The following is a 19,587-nucleotide window of genomic DNA, read 5'->3' on the forward strand; positions in this document are numbered from 1 at the left end:
CCTAATACATATCGATCACACAATACTCATAAAGTATACACAGCATTATATGTAAAGATGAGATCAGCCCACAAACCAGACAAGAAAAAAATAAACACTAGCAGACTAGAGTTATTAGAGTTTTACCTGACTTATGCCATGCGATGATGTGACCTAGTTATTCATAGTGTGTATGGATCCCTAGCTCTTTAAGTGGTATCTTGTACGTTCCAGTACAAATGAGTTATAGAGTTTTGAGAGATTTAGGGTGTAACTTTTTACTATTTTTCATGTTGTGATAGATAACAGACAGATAAACAGGTAGACAGATATTTAAACAGATACAATAAATAAGGAAATGAATAGCTATAGTTAGACAAGCAAACCTACAAATTCATGTTGACTGGTCTGATGAAAGATAGGTTGAAAGACACAGATAAAATTACTGCATAGAAAACCTTTACAAAAAAAAATGCAATAATATTTATTTATGTATTCATCTATTTATGTATGCATGTGCTTACATTTGTTGACAAGGATGATCTGACTAAGCCAATTGACCTTTTTTAGCAGAGCACTGGGGAGAAAAGCTCTGCAAAGAGAAAATTAAGTAAGACAAAACATTATCAATATCAATCGACATTAGAGGCATACAGAATTTTAAGAACTAAATAGTAACACATTTTTAATAAACTGGATAGTTGCACAGTACTTAGATAAGGATGGAAAAGGTAAAATAATTTCTAAAACAATGTGTTTGCAGGCTGAAGGCTGATAATATATTAGTGATGTGTGGATACAGTAGGAGGTAGTTTAAGAAAACAAGTGAGATGGGACTAGGAAAATTAATAAACTACTGGATGTCAAGTGAGCAAGGACTGAAAAAAGTCAGAGAGTACAGGAAGAATTAGACATCAGAGTGTTTGTAGATGACTGGATAGGTGTTAGGAGAAAAAAAAGGAGGACATTTTTCCAATTTAATATGGCCCTACTATATGGGGAAAAACTTTTTCTGAGCCAAACTGAAGTGTCATAATATTGGGAGTCTCTCTGTAAGGCTGGTGATGATTCCATTGCCATTTCAGAATTCAGACAGGCAAAATGAGAAATATGTTTAAGCAACTGGATGGCAGTTCCTCTACTTCAGATGGATGGGAAATGACCACTGGTTCACTGAATCATAAAATACTAAAAGGAAAACAGTGAGCTGCAAGTTACAAAAGCTATACACTATCAAAACTAAAGATACTGGTTTCAAAATAATTAGAAACTAAAAAGTAGAATTTCTGTAAATCTAAACTGAGCCTTTTGCAATTATTTGTGTTTTCAATGGGTTCTCTTTCCAGCACCCATTAAGATGGTTCAATAATTATTAGTACTATTAAATTAAACTACCTCATTGAAGTGGGGAGAGTGGTTTCTTCTAGGAGTCTCAGTGAATTTGAAATGGAAATAATTAAACTGGAAGTACCAGGGATATAATTCACCATGAGTTGCAAGAGAGCATGGCCCCCCACAATAAAAGTGTTTACTAATGTTTATTCTTGTTATGTTCTTGTTCTTTGTTTTTTATGTTGGTCTGTTATGAATAAGCAGTATGCATATTTGTCCCTCAGCTTTTGAAACACTGAGATTTGGTGACTCTGTAGCAGTCAGCTGTCATTCTCCCATCATCTTCTGGTAGTGACCTGGGAACTAGCCCGTCTGGTTTCAAATACAAGCAGACAGTCTATGATGTATGTAAAGCAGTGTGGTCCATATGCATTGGGGATACATTTACCATGCTGAATGGCCAAAATGTCAACAACTTTAGATCAAACTCTAAAGGTCAAAAACAGTAATTCAACAAAATTGTGATATATAGGACTGTTTTTTTTCCCTTTTCTCACTGTAGTGTAATCTTGGACTTGGCATATATAATTAGCAGGGGGTGTGGTTGGGTGCAAGGCAGGATTGTCCACCTGCACAGAATGTGCTCCAAGAAATTGGACAGTTGGAGTTTCAATCTTTTGTGTTCAATGCGATGCCATCTGAATTTTGGATGTATTCCATGCACTGATAATCACTGAATGTTTGTGTTTCAGGGGTACAGCAGGGCACATGAAAACTGCCTCGCCTCCGAGAACATAATATTCTTGATCCTGCAACCCTCCAACTTACGTTTATGGGATGAAGAATGGAAAAGAAGCTACAGACAGGATCAGAAAATCAGAAAGACTCAGCAGAGTCAATGGGGAACACTTAAGGGGAAAGGCAGTGACCTTGTGAAAAGCACAAATAGGTCATTTATTGTGACCAGTCTCTCTATAACCAAGAATTTAGAATGCCATTGCTTGCATTAATGCCCCCTTTGTACACTTTAATATAAACATTTCAGACACATCAGAAGTTTCGTTCAAGTCCACTGTACCATCATTCTTTGGCATGTACTAAGAAAGAAAATTTCCTGAAGAATAAAACAGAAAAAGTCAAGCACAACCTAAGAAAATGGCATGAACATCTGCTCTATTCAAAACAAAAGCTGCACCTGTTCAGGAGTACTCCTTCTGTAGTAAATTCAGAAAGGAATTTAAATTAGTCATAAAGAAATTCATTTGCTAATAAAAGATTCAGGTAGTACTCAGGAACTGGATTTTTTCTGGAATATGGTGGCAAAAAGGGCCTTACTTCATGTGTATACCATTTCATGTTGATGCATAGGATTTACAGAGTTTAGTTTTTTAATTGAATTTATAATTAATGCCAGGAGGAAGATCATGAAGCCTGAGCTAAGTTATACATAATAAATTTGAAATATCATTTGTGACTAATATTCCTTATATTTATTTATTATTTATTTATTTTACATTTGTTGACCGGGCTTGTTTGACTGGGCTACAAATGCCCATTTTCAGCAGAGGCCTGAGGAGAAAAGCTCCAACAGAAAATAGAAATTTTACATATTGAACACATATAGAAATACATTCATCAGTACCACAGATTACTGCTTTACAGTGCCACACATTACATTCATCAGTACCACACATTATTGCATTACAGTGTCATACATTAAACTGTGGGAAGTGAAATACATAGAAATACATTAATCAGAGGGATACATTCATAATTACATATTATATACATAATAGTGCAATAGTTACATAGCTGAAATATTTTACTAGTTATGTTTGTACAGTGATGTACCAAGAGGCGAAGATAAAGTAGTAGGTTTGTTTATTGAAGGGAAGGAAGAGAGAAGAGAAGTAGAAGGTTACAGGGGAGTGTTTACGGGGGATAATTACATTGGCTGCTACCCAGCTACAGGACTTATCACTAGGCAAGTCATATAATGTGACTATTGTTTAATCCCTAATTTATGTAGTCAGTCTGGTCACAAACTTCAAAACATGTCCAGGACCATTTTCCATCATTGTTCTTACAGCCAGAACATGTAGTCCATCATATTTTCTGCCTTGGTTGACTGAAAAGCATCCAAGAGCTCCTTTTTTCAAGAATGTATCTGTTTTTAATACAATTAATATATTTGTGAAACTTATAAATCAGTATAAAAATAAATACAAATAAAAATAAAAATGCCATGCAGCAAAACCTCACAAGAAAAAACATCAAAATGACCCCGTCATGCCAAATACCTTAAACCTTCTGTTTCTGAATGTTACATGGCTTCTGAATGCCCCTGACTTTTCACTTTTTATAAGTCTTTATTAAGGGATTCAGTCCAATAAAGCAAATCTCCAGTAGCTGTAGACATGACACGTTTCACCCTTTTATAAGTTCATCCATTTAGTACCGGCGAATAGCTTGGACATTACTCAGCTTTAAACAAAGTCATGCAGCTATAGTGTTAGGGTGACTGTAAATAATTCATTTGCATATTCCCGTATTTCTTTCAAAGGAGGTTTAGGGTATTACACAGTAAAGTCTCTGAATTTGCTAGAAATCAGTAAAAGACCATCCTGAATGTATTCACTTCTGAGACATATCCAATATTCATCATATTGTCAGTAAATATTTGGCTCACATTTTTGTATGTGTAGATTATTTATTTAGTCATTTATTGATTGATTTATTCTTCCATTAACCTAAGTGGACTGACTGATCTGTAAAGTACTTTTTCAGCCATAAAAAGGAAAATAAAATCTGCATTTTCGAAAAAAAAATTAGATGAGTACAGAACAAAAGAAATCAGATGTTATACAGAAAGAGAAACAACAATATATACAAACAAAGTAGATGGCTAATTATACTGAGAATCTTAAGAATGGAAATTATTCTGCTGCATCAGGTAAAGAAGAACAACTAAAAGAGAGGAAGCAATACTTGTGTTTCATGTGTGGAAGTAGGTTTGCTAAGTCACCAAGATGGGATTTAAAAAGAAGTTTAAAGGGAAAGAGCAATGCTTGAGATTCCCTCTTGCTTCTGAAGTTTATAGTATGTCGGCTCTCAGCATTATGAGCCTGTCGAGTATGAAAAGGCATTAAAAATTAAGTAAATATTCAGAAGTGTAAAATGCAGAGAATATTCAGAAAGAACCACATTGGAAATTCAACACAGCTATTAATAATTCTTCAGTTACTGTTTAAAGCACATGCCACAGTGCCACAGAATGCACTATTTTTTCTTAATAAAAGTTACAAAGTATACTTACATTAATGTTGAGTAAATGAGTTCCTTCCCCAATGCTTGCCTCAATGTATGATCTTTCCTCTTCTGTTATAGTTGGGTGCTCTGCAGGACTCTGATATGCTAACAGCAACCAGAACACATACCACACTAGCCCAAAAGTCCCTATTATGGGCAGACAGAATAATTTTAGTTAGGTTTTAAAAGTTATAAAATAAATCTTTTAACTCAGCAATTAGTGTTTTAAGGTAAAAATTATGCAATGCAGCTACGTTTGTCAGTACACGTAGTATTAGACACATTAAAGTTTTCTGAAATACTGAATCATAGCTGTATATGTATTTAAAGCTGTCTTATTCTGTTTGTGCAGATTTTTATTTTAAATTTGTTTATCACTGTAGTAATTTTGAAAAATAATATTTAACAGAATGCATCCTATAAAGTTATTTTAATTTGTGGTACCTTATTTAGGAAGTATTCCTTATTAGTAGTGCGTGTAGCATCACACATTTATCATGTCAAGCAGAAGTAAAAATTTATATATATATATATATATATATATATATATATATATATATATATACATATATATAGACACATACATATATATATATATATATATATATATATATATACATATATATATATATATTATATACTATTATATACACATACATATATATATATATATATATATATATATATATATATATATACTCACACACACACACACACACACACACACACACGCACATATATATATATATATATATATATATATATATATATATATATATATATGGGTCTACTTGAAAAAAATTAAAACTCACTTTCTGGAATCTCTAAAGACTGACAAGACTTCGCAAAAACCACAATTTAGGAACACTTGGAACACAGTAAAGTTACTGTGGGATAGGGACCACTTGGCCACCATGGTGAACTTTGCCCCTATCCCCACTGTAGTATAATCTCAGAGTTGGTATATTTAGTTAGGACAGTTGTGGGGAGTGCAGCCCCCCACATGGGGGGGGGGTGTGGAAAGCAAATTTGATTTGCTTCAGTGTGTATTTTTTTGTATGGACAGATGAGTGGTTACTTTCCCTGAGTTCATTATCAGTATTTTGAGTGTTCGTTAAACTAAAGTTTCCGTGAAGTCATCTCAGTTTTTAGAGATTTGGGTAAGTCGGTTTTTGTTCTTTTCAAGTAGACCCATATATATATATATATATATATATATATATATATATTTTTTTTTTTTTTTTTTTCTATCAGTATGTCGAACATGGATGCTCTGCTAATGGAAAAATAAATTACAGATGACCAAATTTTCGTCTTGCTGAGCATTCCATGTTCTAATTTCCTATCAGCGAATGCTACTGTGCATTCGCTGATATGAACTTGAAAAACTGCACAGAGATCACGGTACAGTGTGGTTTGAGATATTCATCTCTTTCCTCGCTGTAGTGCAATCTCAGAGTTGGAATATATATATAGTTAGCAGGGGGTGTGGGGGGCACAGCCGCCCACAGGGGGTGCAGAGGGGCTTGCCCCCCTGCAAAACTATGATGTACAGTGCAAGTTTCATGTAGGTGTGCTCCTAAATGGACATCACATGCTCTGTTGAATCTGCTGACATTGTGTGCAGTCCATATTTTCACTTTCACCCTTTTTCGATGTTGTGACCGGAAAATGTTTTTCCAGTCAAAATTTTGATAATAACAGACACACACACACACACACACACACACACACACACACACACACACACACACACACACACACACACACACACATACACACACACACAATTTTTAGCATTTTACTCATTTCTTAACTGAGGGAATGTATGAAACTGTAATTGCATTGTGCATGTTAAGTATATAGTATTAAAATAAAACAGTGAGTACAGCCAAGTTCTGTGGGATACTTAATATTAGCTGTAAAGAATTGGCATGTTCTTGGATGTGTTTTTATCAGTCATCAGTAGCATTATTTCCTGGAGATTAGTAACATGTATGAAAGTTATTGAGTTGCTGTCACTGATTGTATAAACTCAGAGAAGACGGAGAAAGTGAGGAAAACACAACAGATGCCTTCTCACTCTTCACCAGGTCTGGCAGCTATGACAGTATGCTAATAATCTATTCAGTTCAACATTCTGAGCATATGTCAAGTTTGTGGTGACAAACATTAGGGCTCCCATGCATAATACGGCTTCAAAAATTAGACTTGAAAAACACTGACAAGTATACTTATGTTAGGAGGATAGAGTAGTCTCCTGTTAAGATGAGTATATTCTTACAGAATACATAGGAACTTTGCTTACTTGATGGGTATAATGTTTTTGGAAATGCATTAAATCTGATGCTTTTCACCCATTACTGATGCACTGCATGCACAAACTCCTCTCATTTCATCCGTGCTGCAGGTGAATAATAAGCTTCTATAAAGATCTTTTCATGGTCCACTGGGAGCTGTTTTATTTTGTTGGTTGGCAGGGTATGGAGGCAGCTTCTCTTGCATTGTATACATCCCAGTGTGAACTAATATCTGATTGGATAATATGTTTACTGGAAGTTATTAACAGTGAAATTCTAGTGTGATCTCTCTATATTCCCTTTATGTGCCCCAGTAAACTTTGCCAAGTCCACAGACATAAACATGACATAATTACTACCTTCTGCATTCTCTGTCTTATGTCTGATAACCTCAAGTTTTCTGCCAAACCCGAGCTTCAGATTCATTCAGCTTCTCATTCAATGATTCTAGGGATGCACCCTGCACTCTGCACTGCAGTGTAGGTTTTATTCTCTTTTGTTTTAGTAATCAGGCTTAGACAGAGACAGTGTTCTGATAAAGTTCATTTGAACTGCTACGCTGTGTATTTGTAGCATCCATGTATTCTTCCTGACAGGAGTTCGTTTTCACTAATTCCTGGAAGTTATATTCCAATGACAGTCTGTCCATTTGTTGCGTTTGTTGAAATGGAGCTCTGGGAGTCCACTGGAGTGGCCGTGCAGATCTGCCCTTACTGACATATCAGGCAACTTTCTACTTGTTTATTCTTTCATTCATTCAATTGTTTATTTATATATTTGTTTGTTTATTTGTTTTATTTTTCTGTGAAGGTTAGAGATAGACATATATCCCTACAAATAATTTCTGTTCAAATGCAAAATGAAATAAGGGAGAGATGGCATAGCACCTAAGGTCTTAGCCTTACAAACACAACATATAGGATTTGATTCACAATTTGAGGGAAATTGGCTAGGTTTAAAATGGCCCTAAAGGGCAGCTAGCCTAGCACTTACCTATGAACTTAAGTGTTTAGACCCAGTGGACATGCTAACTCATAAAAACATGCCAACAGTCCAAAACAAATGACTTTTTCTCATTTCTACCTGGCAGTCACCATCTACTCCATGACTAGAATGGTTTATTTGTTTCTCTTTGAGAAACAGACAGTCGAGGTGTTCACCTCACCTCCATCATGGTTATATGCATAGCTCTAATTTTCATAGCCACAGCAGCCTGACCATCACATCTACAATACTAGTGACCAATACACTCATACATCTGCTTATGTTCAGCTCCCAGCTATGAAGGAATAATGCTGTCATGTAGAAATACTTGTCCACATGGCTTTGGACCTTGGTTAAGACTCAGCAGTGTAGATGACAACAATTCCTCCCTCTACCAGGATTGTAGAGGCAGTATTGGCTACTCATTTCCCAACCAGCTCCTTTAGCTCCTGGACCAGTAATCGGTTCTGGGTAATCAGAAGGATCATCTAAATGGACAATTCTATACATTTATTCCAATATTTATTTCCAAATACCAACAAGGCCTGCAATAGAAAATGTCTCACTCTTTATTCATTTATCGTGCCTTTATGGTGGATGCTTTTAGTCAATGACTAACTGAGGTCTGAATGGTAAAAAATACATATCTCTGAAAATTGCTTCTTATGGTTATTGTCAGTTACAACATACTGGTTAGGATTCTAGTACCATATTATACGCACCATAAATATAGAAGACAGACGGCCATCCTATAAACTGTACCAGCACTCCAGCCAATGGCATGGCAATCACTGCCCCAGCATAAGATCCTAAGGAGCAAAAAATATATAATATAAACAATATGGTTTGGTGCTGTCCTATTTAGCCTCTGATAAATAAATGTGCTAAGATTACACATACACACACACACACACACACACACACACACACACACACACACACACACACACACACACACATATGTGCACACTCTTATAAGGACAGATACACATAAAGATAAAACTAGGATTATAATCAGATGAAAAGAGGTTGGAGACTGAACTCTGTATTTCCAGTAATAAGTTTCTATGCAAGTGAATTAAGCAAAATAAATACACCAAATGTTTATCTGTCTAGCTATATATGTGCACACACACACTTTAAAAATTATAGAATGTTAGAATCAATAAAGGCAAGAATATACAAGCTTAATATACACACACACACACACACACACACACACACACACACACACACACACACACACACACACACACACACACACACACACACACACACACAACTGGCTGCCATTTATGAACAATCCCAGTATGCATAGTGTGTGGTAGCACTAGACATTACTGGCAGGCAGGTCTCCCAAGTGAACCATGAAACAATAAATTCAATTCACTCCTATGCAAGGAGCAATACCTGTGCCCCAGTTGCTATACTAACTCAAAGTACTGAGTTACAGAGTTAAGCTAACTGGAAGTTAACAATGCAGGTGAAGTCCTTAAGCAGAGTTGATTGTGTTGTTTGTTAGTATAGCACTGTTTCACTTTAGTGTCATATGTGTTGTGTCACGTGATACACCCCTGTTAGGACACAACACTGAGCAGCAAATAGATGGTGCCGGTGGTGGTAGGTTTGAGTAACTCACTCAGAGCTGTTATCATTTGTGCTTCGATGTCAGAAGACCAAATACCTCTAACATGTTGTAACCCTCCATTTAATGTTATACAACAACATAGCAATAATCTGAAATCTGCGTGTGTTTTTTGTCTTTAGTATGTGTATGTGCATATGCTGCACATGCATGTGAGAGCACAGCAGTGTGTGTATGTGGTGTGATATAGCTGTGAGATTTTGCTGTATTTTTCAGTAGTTTACTGTTTTTGTGGCTTTTCCTTTATTTTTAGCATGGGTTGTCCTTGTGATTGAATTTTTGCTTTAAAAAGTTTATGCTGTTTTGACCGGTTAAGTAGTACAAATGTAAGGTATCTTGATGTTTTTGTATGTTTTATATTTGACTTTTTGTGATTGATTGGGTTATGTTGGCTGTATCACCTGTTTAATCTTCTGCTAGAATGTAGTTTCAATTTCACTTTAAGTTAAACGCATCAGTTTTATTTTCGTTGGGTTACATTTAGATTTACCTAAAAAAAAATTCAAGAAATCTTAGAGCAAAAAAGATCAAATACAAAATATAAACAAATCCTTGAAGATCAAAACAAACCTCAAAACAGATTATACTGAAGACGTATACCCTAGTGTAGGCAGAATATGTGAAGTGAGACTGTAATGAGCTGTGGTGTCAGCCTTTCAATACACATCGGGCCAGATTCCAAATGACTTGCTCTCAATGTAAATGACCATTTACACTGAGTGCACGCTAAGAGTAGGTCTTTTGGAATCTGGCCTCCGCAGTAAGCCTGTTTGTAGATAGGCTTTACACTGAGATAAGTCACTTGCACTAAGAGCAAGTCTTTCGGAATCATGGCAGACTTACACCAACAGTAACTCTTTTGGAATCCGGTACAATAATATTGCTGTAGCCTATAAAACACTAAATAATTTCTACATGATACTCTGAAATATTGTATACTCTGTCATAGCTTAAGCATGTTTCTATAATCACAGCTTTAAAGGGCAGCACAAAATGAATGGAACTTGCACCTTTGCATCCCCATGTACTCTGCAACTAATTAATTATTTTATATCTGAGGTTATACATCCTCACTATTGGAATAACCTTGGCCCCTGTATAGGGATACACTGGATGTTATCCCCTTGACAAAATATTGCTGGGTATAGCGGACATTTCTTGTGATTCAATAAAGTTTATGTGTTTTGAATTCAGTTTTCTGAAATTCATATCCAACTTTTTAGTGTTCAGGCTAGTTTGCATTCAGCATTATGTGTTGTGGAATTTTTATGTCAAATGTATTTACACTGATATTTTAAATTGGGCTGATTGTAGTTATATTTTGTTTTAGAAGTGTCTTTTTATTGTTATATGTGAATATGTTTATATATGTGAAGGTATTGTTACTAAGAGTGTAGAATACAGTTTTGTATTGTTCTTCATAACTATCATTGACCTTATACTCATAGATGTGGTCAGATCTGCGCCCTTGTACGTACCTTTAATTTTGAAATAATAGAAATACAGGTTAGATAGGACATTGAAACAACTCTTATTTTGTCATAGAGTATTAGTAACATCTCCTTTTGCTTCATTGTTTGTTGTAAGGATGTGTTCAATGAAAGGACATGACTAAAGTGCAAACTTCTTACATTAAGATGATTGTCTTTACTCTTTGACTGCTGACTATGTTATATGTTGTTACTAAGCACCTCGTTGCATCTGTATTTGTTAAAAGAATGTTTGCAGGTACAACACTGCCGTGTAAGTTTTTTTTATGTATTTTTTGCAGTTACCAGCTTTAAGCTAGCCAACCTCCCCTCGCACCCTACTGATCCATTTGTTCTGCCATCTTGCAGTTTTTAGTTGAGCATGTATAGAGAAGCCAGAATGAAATAACATTGAGTAACACAGTGCAAACTTCTCTGACTTTGTTGTGCAACTGTAGTCGCTGCTTTTTGTAAGTGAGCAGTGGTACCTTATGAAACTCTAAGGACTAACACTGTGATCCTCCAGAACAAAGAAAATTAATGTATGAATGTTGGGGAATATATACTTATTGTGAGGTTCTACTACCAAGAATAGGTATTGGGTTCTTGGAGTAATCTGTACAAGGACAAGTAGTGTGGTGACTCAACCCACATGTAGGTGGGATGCAGGGAGCTTAGTACGACCGCAAATTTGGGAATTCAGGATTATTTCTATGAATTGCACTTTCTGGACTAATACTAGAATAAAGTCTAATCAGTCATGATACAAGAGTTTTGATTGTCATATAACTGTGTGAGAAATGTGTGTACACAGAAGAAATATACTCTCCATTCCTTTTATTTAGCTACTTGGCCAATTAAAAATAATGTATACATTATTATTTTTAAAGAATACAAAAACAAAGAAAATGCACTAAGAAACATTAAATCATGCCATCTTGAGGTCTAGTGACAATGGAGCACTTTCTAATACCTTAGTCAGGAAATACATCATATGGTCATTCCTTGGTTCAATGGGTTGATCCACAGGGGACCTTTCCGTTACAATCCAATCCAAGAGGTACAAACACAAGAACAGAATGCATACAATATAATATTAATGTACAAAATTCTACACCAGAATACAGTACAATATGTTAACACAATGTAGTGCATTTTTTTTAGATGGGGCAGTTAAATCTCCCAATGTATTAAGTCTATGGTTATAGCCAGCTCTTGTGTTCAAGACATGAATATCATGAAATTCACCTTGATTAACCAAACATGTTGTCTTGCCTAAGCTTGAATATTTCTTGCCACTCACAACTCTAAATTAGCATGCTACTTATGGCACTAAATGGAATTTGTAGGTTGCTCTTTCTAGGGGACCCTACATCCTACTGTTTGGGATTGGTTGCCCATTATTGCTAGGGTTACACAGTTATGTTCTACTATTCTGTTCAAACAAATAAAATAGCACTATTGCTCCCTTTTCTTCTAAACATTGTTATGATCTTCCACAAACAGTTTAAGAGCCACCAGCCACCAGTGAGCATGACCTAACATTTGAAAGAGCACCATTTGGCTCTTCAAATATTGAAAAAAAAAAACTTTCTTAAAACTAGATCCAGCATGCAGGAATAGTCAGCTAAAGTTAGGCAACTCCAGGAACTCATTACCTTTCAAGCCAAACTACAAGATTATTCGACTAATCCATACATATGCAGATGTTCTAGAGATGCAGAGTTACTATGTGACAATGTTTTGATTTAAACTGTTATGTGCTGGGCTTTTTTCTTATAAATGTATCTGCTGAAATTAAATTAAATTGTATCTGCATATATCGATCTGAAATATTGCACACAATCAAATGCAAGAGTTTTGATCTTTTTAAGGGGACCAGTAGTGTCCCCAGAGACTATGCTGTGGGGATTTATATTTTATGCATTTATGTCAGTACCTGTAAGTCATAAATGTGGGTCTCACAATTTGTTGCTCAGTCTGTAAGGATCTCACTCTTACTGGTTCTCTTAAATTAGATTGGACTAAGAATGCAACCTGAACCTGGATTTTGATGCTCATCTCCTTCATCCACTTCATCTTCCATGGAGCTCCCTCAGGGGATTGACGCTACTAGGAAACCATTTTTTAGTACAAACAATTCTCAGTATGGGTGAATCAGCACCCCATATTCTGTTCTGATGATTTAGCTTGCAGAGAATTCCAGTATATGCACCTATATGATCTAGGCCTCAGTCATTCAGTGGGAAACATGCAACTGCTAGCTCTTTGTTGATCAAACAGCTGATTAAAGGAGCTATGAATCTGTATCCACCTTTAAGGAACTTCTACCTTTCATAGGCTCTGACCTTCAAGGATGACAGGCTTGCCTGTCAACCATTTGAATCCTCTAGTTCTGAGGTACTGAACTTCCTTTAATGTAAAACACTTCTGCTGACCATCTCTTCTATGAGATGAATCGAAGAGATGCAGTTTTTTTTTTATGTAAGGGGCCATATTTCGTCTTTCAAAAGGAGTGGGTTCCCTCTGGATGAATCTACTCTTTCTTCCCCAAAGCTATCTGAGGCTTCCCTTAAGATTCCCTCAACCATTTCATCAAACTGGTCTTCATTCTGGCAGCAAAGACTAGGGAGAAATATCCTTTCTCATCACGGATGTGCAACATCACAGGTCCATTGATTCATAAGTAGTTACTGGGAGGAACCATCACAGATCCACTGATTTATAAGTAGTTACTGGGGGGCACTATCACAGATCCATTGATTCATAAGTAGTCACTGGGGGGTACCATCACAAGTCTATTGATCCATAAGTAGTTACTGGGGGGAGGTGTGGTCCCTGAGAACATTGAGGAGTTAACTGACTTACACAGGGTCACATAACAGGTAAATGGAGCCTGAAGGAATCAAACTGTGTACTACAAGAAGCAGCTCATTCACATCTCAATGTCTTAGTCCTCTGTGATAACTGCTATATGAAAGATACAAATGACCGTTGGTAAATAGAACCCCAATCTCCTGTGTGCCAGGTGGAGAACATTCCTGTTGATTCACCAAGGATAGTTTTGGTGAACATGAAAGGATTAAAGTGCATTCACCAAAACTCCTTTCATCAACACTGGAGAGTTTGTCTCTTTCTCTTTTGTTGTGTATCCTTGGAGTTGGTATGTATAAACAAAGGTATAGCAAGCTAATCTGATGTCCAGTGCTATCCTTCAGTCTAGTGCTCCCGTTCAACATAAAATTGAAGAGCAAAAAAAACTTCCATTCCCCACCCTAGTGCTCCTAATTGAAGGAATAATCAGTTCTTCATTTTTTTAAATCCCTGGTCCATTCTGGGTCTCCTAATCTACATTTGTAGCAAGTGGTTTTCTGTAGTTTATTCCACACATGAAGCACTAAAGAGCTTCATTTCAAACTTCAAATGTAAATGCAAGCAAAAAAAAATGTAGCAAGCAGTTTTCTGTACTTTAATCTTAAAGAGGAGATATTTTGTGTTGCGTATGGAGTGCTCAAGTACTGCTTTAGTCATTCAGACCACATGTACAATACAGGCATTACTGCATGCTGATAATATGCTGAAGACTCAAATGTGCCTTGTAACACTTTTTGCTTGGGCAGTTGCCCAGCTTTGCCCCACCCTAGCTAGTCCTCTGTATATTAGTTTTTGAGAGGATGCTCCTCCACATGGGGGTACATAGGGGCTTACCCTCCCTGTAAAAAAATAGTCCTCAGATGTTAAGTAAAAGTAGTTTTTACAAATATTTTTTGAATATTTAAAAGTCAATAAAACTGCATTCAGCAAGTCAACATGAATCCAGTGAGAATTTTCACTGCTATACTAAGAAGTCTTAGCTCAGTTGTTTCCTGAAATGCATGCATGAATTTAGAAAAAGAGTTAGGAATAAAGACCAGTTAGTGACTTCTTTTGCTGTAGGGTTGAAACATCTTTCATTAGAAAAGAGACATTTTTTGAGTGGATTACCAGCTATATTATATTTGCCATCAGTTGTCTAACTGCTGAAAAGAAAATGTCGCAGTCAAAGCTTACTTTACAAGAGGAGAGGCTACCGCCATTGCTTGCATCAAAAATATCTTTAGTACAGATATTATTGCTGCAGCTACCCCACCTTTGCCAACAATTACAGTATTTAGCATGACTCAGGAGTCACTTTACATTTTGGAAATGTATACAACAGACATCAGCAATCTGTATATTATGCCTGCACAATTCTTCATCTCCTTCCGGGTTGGTAAAAAATTGCCTAGGATTCTACCCAGTCAACCCATCAAAGCAAGTCATTAACATTAGATATAACAGATATATTCCTGCTTTATGAGTTTGTCTACCAAAAGAGAACCCTCCTTGATAATTCAGGAATGCCATACCTACATCCACCTATGGATGAGTGTGCTTCCTGGAGCTGAAGCTGTTAAAGTTCCATAACACAGGATAAGTACACATGCTTGCATCATTTGCTTAATGACAAATCTGTGCTGTTCTTTCTTATAGCATGGAATATGAGTTGGTAGGCTATGAAGCTGTATCAGCTTATTTAACCATCACTCAATATGATATCACATGCTATCTCATTTGACAGAAACCTCAGAAAATGGCATTTTTCTGAATAAGGCTGATAAATCCTCAGTGGTAGATGAAGACTAGCTAGCCTTTTGTGAGCCTGTTGAGACAGGTGGAGCTTTTTACTGAGGATTTTTTTCATGGATCAATCAATAAGTTAAGAATATATGTGTTATTTTATGTCCTGTGGTAGAAGAACCTGTCCATGCACTGGTGAAACAATTTGAATCCTGCTCTGATGTACATAAGTTTGGTCTGGAGAATGGGTAAATGTAGAGATACAGGACCATACAAGATCGCTTAGACCTGTCTATACAAGTCTGGCTGCTTTGTCATATGCCATATTTGGTCAACTAAGGTCAGCTTGATGATGATGGAGAAGACAACACATGTATAAACTGGGACACAGAGAAATATGCAGTAATTACCAAACAAATTGTGCATGTTAGGGACGTGGGGCCCACGGTTATTGATTTAATGGTGAAAGTCCAGTGTCTTAATGACCTGTTTAGTTGTGATATTAATAATATACAGTGAGTATGGCATCTATATGTAGTATTCCAGGAATTTAATTGTGTGAAAACCTTCAATATATTCTCCAAATTGGGGAATCTTCTCAAGAAGGAAAGCCCTAGAAGGTATATCTAGTGACCAAAAAAAGAGGTGGCTGTTGATCACCATTTCATTAACTTCAGCCAAGGTTAAAGAAGGAAATGGGTCTTAATCCCTCTTGATGTTCACAGAAAATTCCACTAGTGTTTCCTTAATGATACACTTAAGATACTTAAGAAATTTACGTGTCTGTTCAGGCACATGCAACAACTGGAATGCCCACAGAGGTACCTTATTAAAAGTATACAAGGCCTAAACAACATGCCCTACATGAGCCTACTCAAATCCCTGTTACCATACTCAATATCCCACTGACTGCTAAAAGGTGGCCTGCTTCTAGCATACAAGGCATCCTCCAACCCATTAATGATGAATTTACTGCACATAGGCAAGTCAAATGGTGTTAGAAATACTCGGTCTAGAGATCTAAACTTCTTCTGCAATATCAACAGAACAGTTTGGATGGACAGGTATACCTCACAGATGATACCACTGCTATGGAACAGACTCCTCATCTACATAAAACAAAGTTCATCCCTGCCCAAATTCAAGTGAAACTTAGCTCTATGGATGGGTATCAGAAAATTTACCTCAGAACTGCCCCCTGTATTACTAATGAATATTTGTAGCTCCTAAATGCTTTATCCCATGTATGGGTCCCCTCAAGTTATCTATGATATTATCCCAGTTATTCTCATTAGTGGCAATATTTAATTATCAACCGTGGGATGGGTAAATCCATTCTATAACCAAAGTACAGAAAGGAAAATTGGTTGGGCATGAAATGGTCCATAAGAGCATAATACATTTGTGACCTAAGCATATGTCTGAGCAATAAGGTCAACAGTAAACAGGAAGTATATCTACAATGCTTCCACTGTGTAGGGGCACTTCATATTACATTGTGTTTGCCTTTTAATTAATTCTCTTAGCATACACTGCTTTTACTGGCAGAAGCACAATACTATCACAGTTCTTTTGCATAGTAGATGGGGAAGTTGGTTGTTGAGCTGGAATGATATAGCAGGTCATCTGAAAATGACTAGAACTTTGTTTTATAGCACTCTGCTGTTTGAGGGCTCTCTTCCAAGAAAGGATAGAGGAAAAGTGAGCTGTGGAGAGCCACCTTTGACCAACATATTAATCCTAATCCAGAAAGTTTTCAGGTAAGAGAGTTTGGTCCCTAGAGTTTCTTAAAGTTGTATTATATGCGATTTTTACAGCAGTTGAGATCTGATCCTCAGCAATGAATATTTCAGGAGTTTTTAAAGTGAGCAAAAAGATTTCTACTGGCTCTAGGATTTGCAGTCCTGGCGCATAATAGTCTTGAAGAGGGGCTGTGTGGAAAGTAACCCACTGTTACCTCTGACCTTCTTTTCCCTGGTGTGACTGGGTATACAGAGAATCGTCATGAAGGCTGTGGCTGTGCCAATAGTACAACATGTCACTGACTTCAGTCAACAACAGGTAGGTGCTTAGGTGCTTCATTGAATTACGCACTGTATGAAGATTTCTGTAACAGATTCAATGAGGGAAGAATGGATTGAGAGTGTGCAGCTGAATGTTGTCTGGAAAAATGAGCATTTACTACCACACAAGGTGAACACTGACAGGGTAGCTGAGTCATTATTATCGAAGAGAAGGAAGGCACCTACCTTACAGATGAAAGAAAATAGGTGTTTTAGGTGGAGACACTATGATTACCTGAAGGAATAAGACAGCAGCAGAAGGTGAAGTGGTTTACCTGTTAAGTGTATCTCAGTTAAGCATGTATGTGAGGATTTAAACTACAAGTAAAGATCCATGGTAACCTGAGATATCCAAGATGAAGGATGACATTGGTGAAAAGGAAAAGGAGTGAATGGGTAATCCACTGGACCAGATGGCAAGTGTGTGCAAACATCACCAACTTGCTGTCTCTTGATACAGCTACAGGCACAACTGACAAATCAAAACTGAAGGTGTATTACTGTTTTACACACACACACACACATATATATATATATATATATATATATATATATATATATATAATAGAATTTCTTCTGATTTGCATGCATTACAACATGCTCCCAAATCTGAGCTCCTCAAAAGTGTTAGTTATTCATTCTTCACCTCAGAGGAAGGAAGAACTTTCTATCTGGGTACATCTCCCATGTGCATGAGCAATCTCAGAGTCTTTTAACTGTCATACTGTCATGACTTGATATGAATAGCAAATTCTACGGAAACATCAGCTGGTGCAAAATTAAGTTTGTACAACACTAATACAATTCTTATATTTATATTTTATGTATAAATAGTTAACTGGGTTACTCCAAAATTCAGCAAAAATGTATTAGTTAAAAAATAAGATGCTCACGCGCACACACACACACACACACACACACACACACACACGCGCGCACGCAGACACATGCACACACACGCACGCACACACGCACGCGCGCACACACACACACACACACACACACACACACACACACACACACACACACACACACATGCACACTGTTAAGATGTTAATTTAATCACCCATTGTTGATCAGGTTAGTCCAAATAAGCTAGTAACCTCTTTTCAGGGGAGACTGGAGGTAGTAGTATACTATTAGAGGAAATTTGGCTATGTCATCAGGGAACTTCCCCTACTCTTGGTAGTTGGGGAAAGGATTTGTGTTTTACACATCCTGACTTCCTGTTTTCTGTCCATGCACGGAGGCAGCCAGGAGGAACAGGAGGAAAATATGGCTAATTCAGCTTTTGCTGAAAATGAAGTGAAGGTTGCTGAAAATGTAGTTGAAATGGTAGAATCACTACAAGAAGTTGTTTTCTGATGCTGTGGGTGCAGAAAAAACAGTGATATTAGAAGAAAAGGAGATTGTAGCTGTAACAGAGATGGATTCAGGGGTCAACTTTCAGAGGAGATTGTTTGAAGGAGAGTCAATTACCTCTGAGAAATGCATAATTACAACCCTCCAATCGGGGGGAGGGGGATTGTGGGATGATTATTTGGAAGAAATAGTAAACCAAAGTGAGCCAGAAAGTGGATCAGCAATTTCATAGACTGACATCATGGAGAAACTAGAAGAAGAAAAAGGAGAAGAGACTGTGCCAGAAGAAACTGAAGAGACAAACATATATGCACAAACTGTGGGAGAAGGAGCAATAAAATGAGAAATAAAAGAAACAAAAAAGAAGTATACAGTACATGTGAGCTGTAAAAAAGAAGACAGTTTGGACAGGTATGAGGTTTGGGACTCTGTCATAGCATCTCTGGGTGTCAAAACAAAAGCAGTAAGAGCATTCATTTTGATTAATAAAGAGACTTTGGTGGCGATATTTGAGACTGGGCATGCCATGGAAATTGTTTTTGGTA

General features: G+C 36.7%; 1 protein-coding gene across 1 annotated transcript in view; it reads right to left on the reverse strand.

The window, feature by feature from the left end:
- Positions 1-19,587, reverse strand: part of SLC17A8 (solute carrier family 17 member 8) — a 530,762-nt gene that overhangs the window by 149,214 nt on the left and 361,961 nt on the right. Inside the window, exons 6-7 of the mRNA XM_044087789.1 lie at positions 8,627-8,713; positions 4,628-4,767 (exon numbers count right to left, since the gene is read on the reverse strand). Of these exons, the coding sequence (XP_043943724.1) occupies positions 4,628-4,767; positions 8,627-8,713 (227 nt within the window). The remainder of the gene's footprint in view (positions 1-4,627; positions 4,768-8,626; positions 8,714-19,587) is intronic.

The sequence above is a fragment of the Protopterus annectens genome, chromosome 11.part0, assembly GCF_019279795.1.
Source record: "Protopterus annectens isolate FY-2018-M chromosome 11.part0, PAN1.0, whole genome shotgun sequence".
Lineage (NCBI taxonomy): Eukaryota > Metazoa > Chordata > Ceratodontiformes > Protopteridae > Protopterus > Protopterus annectens.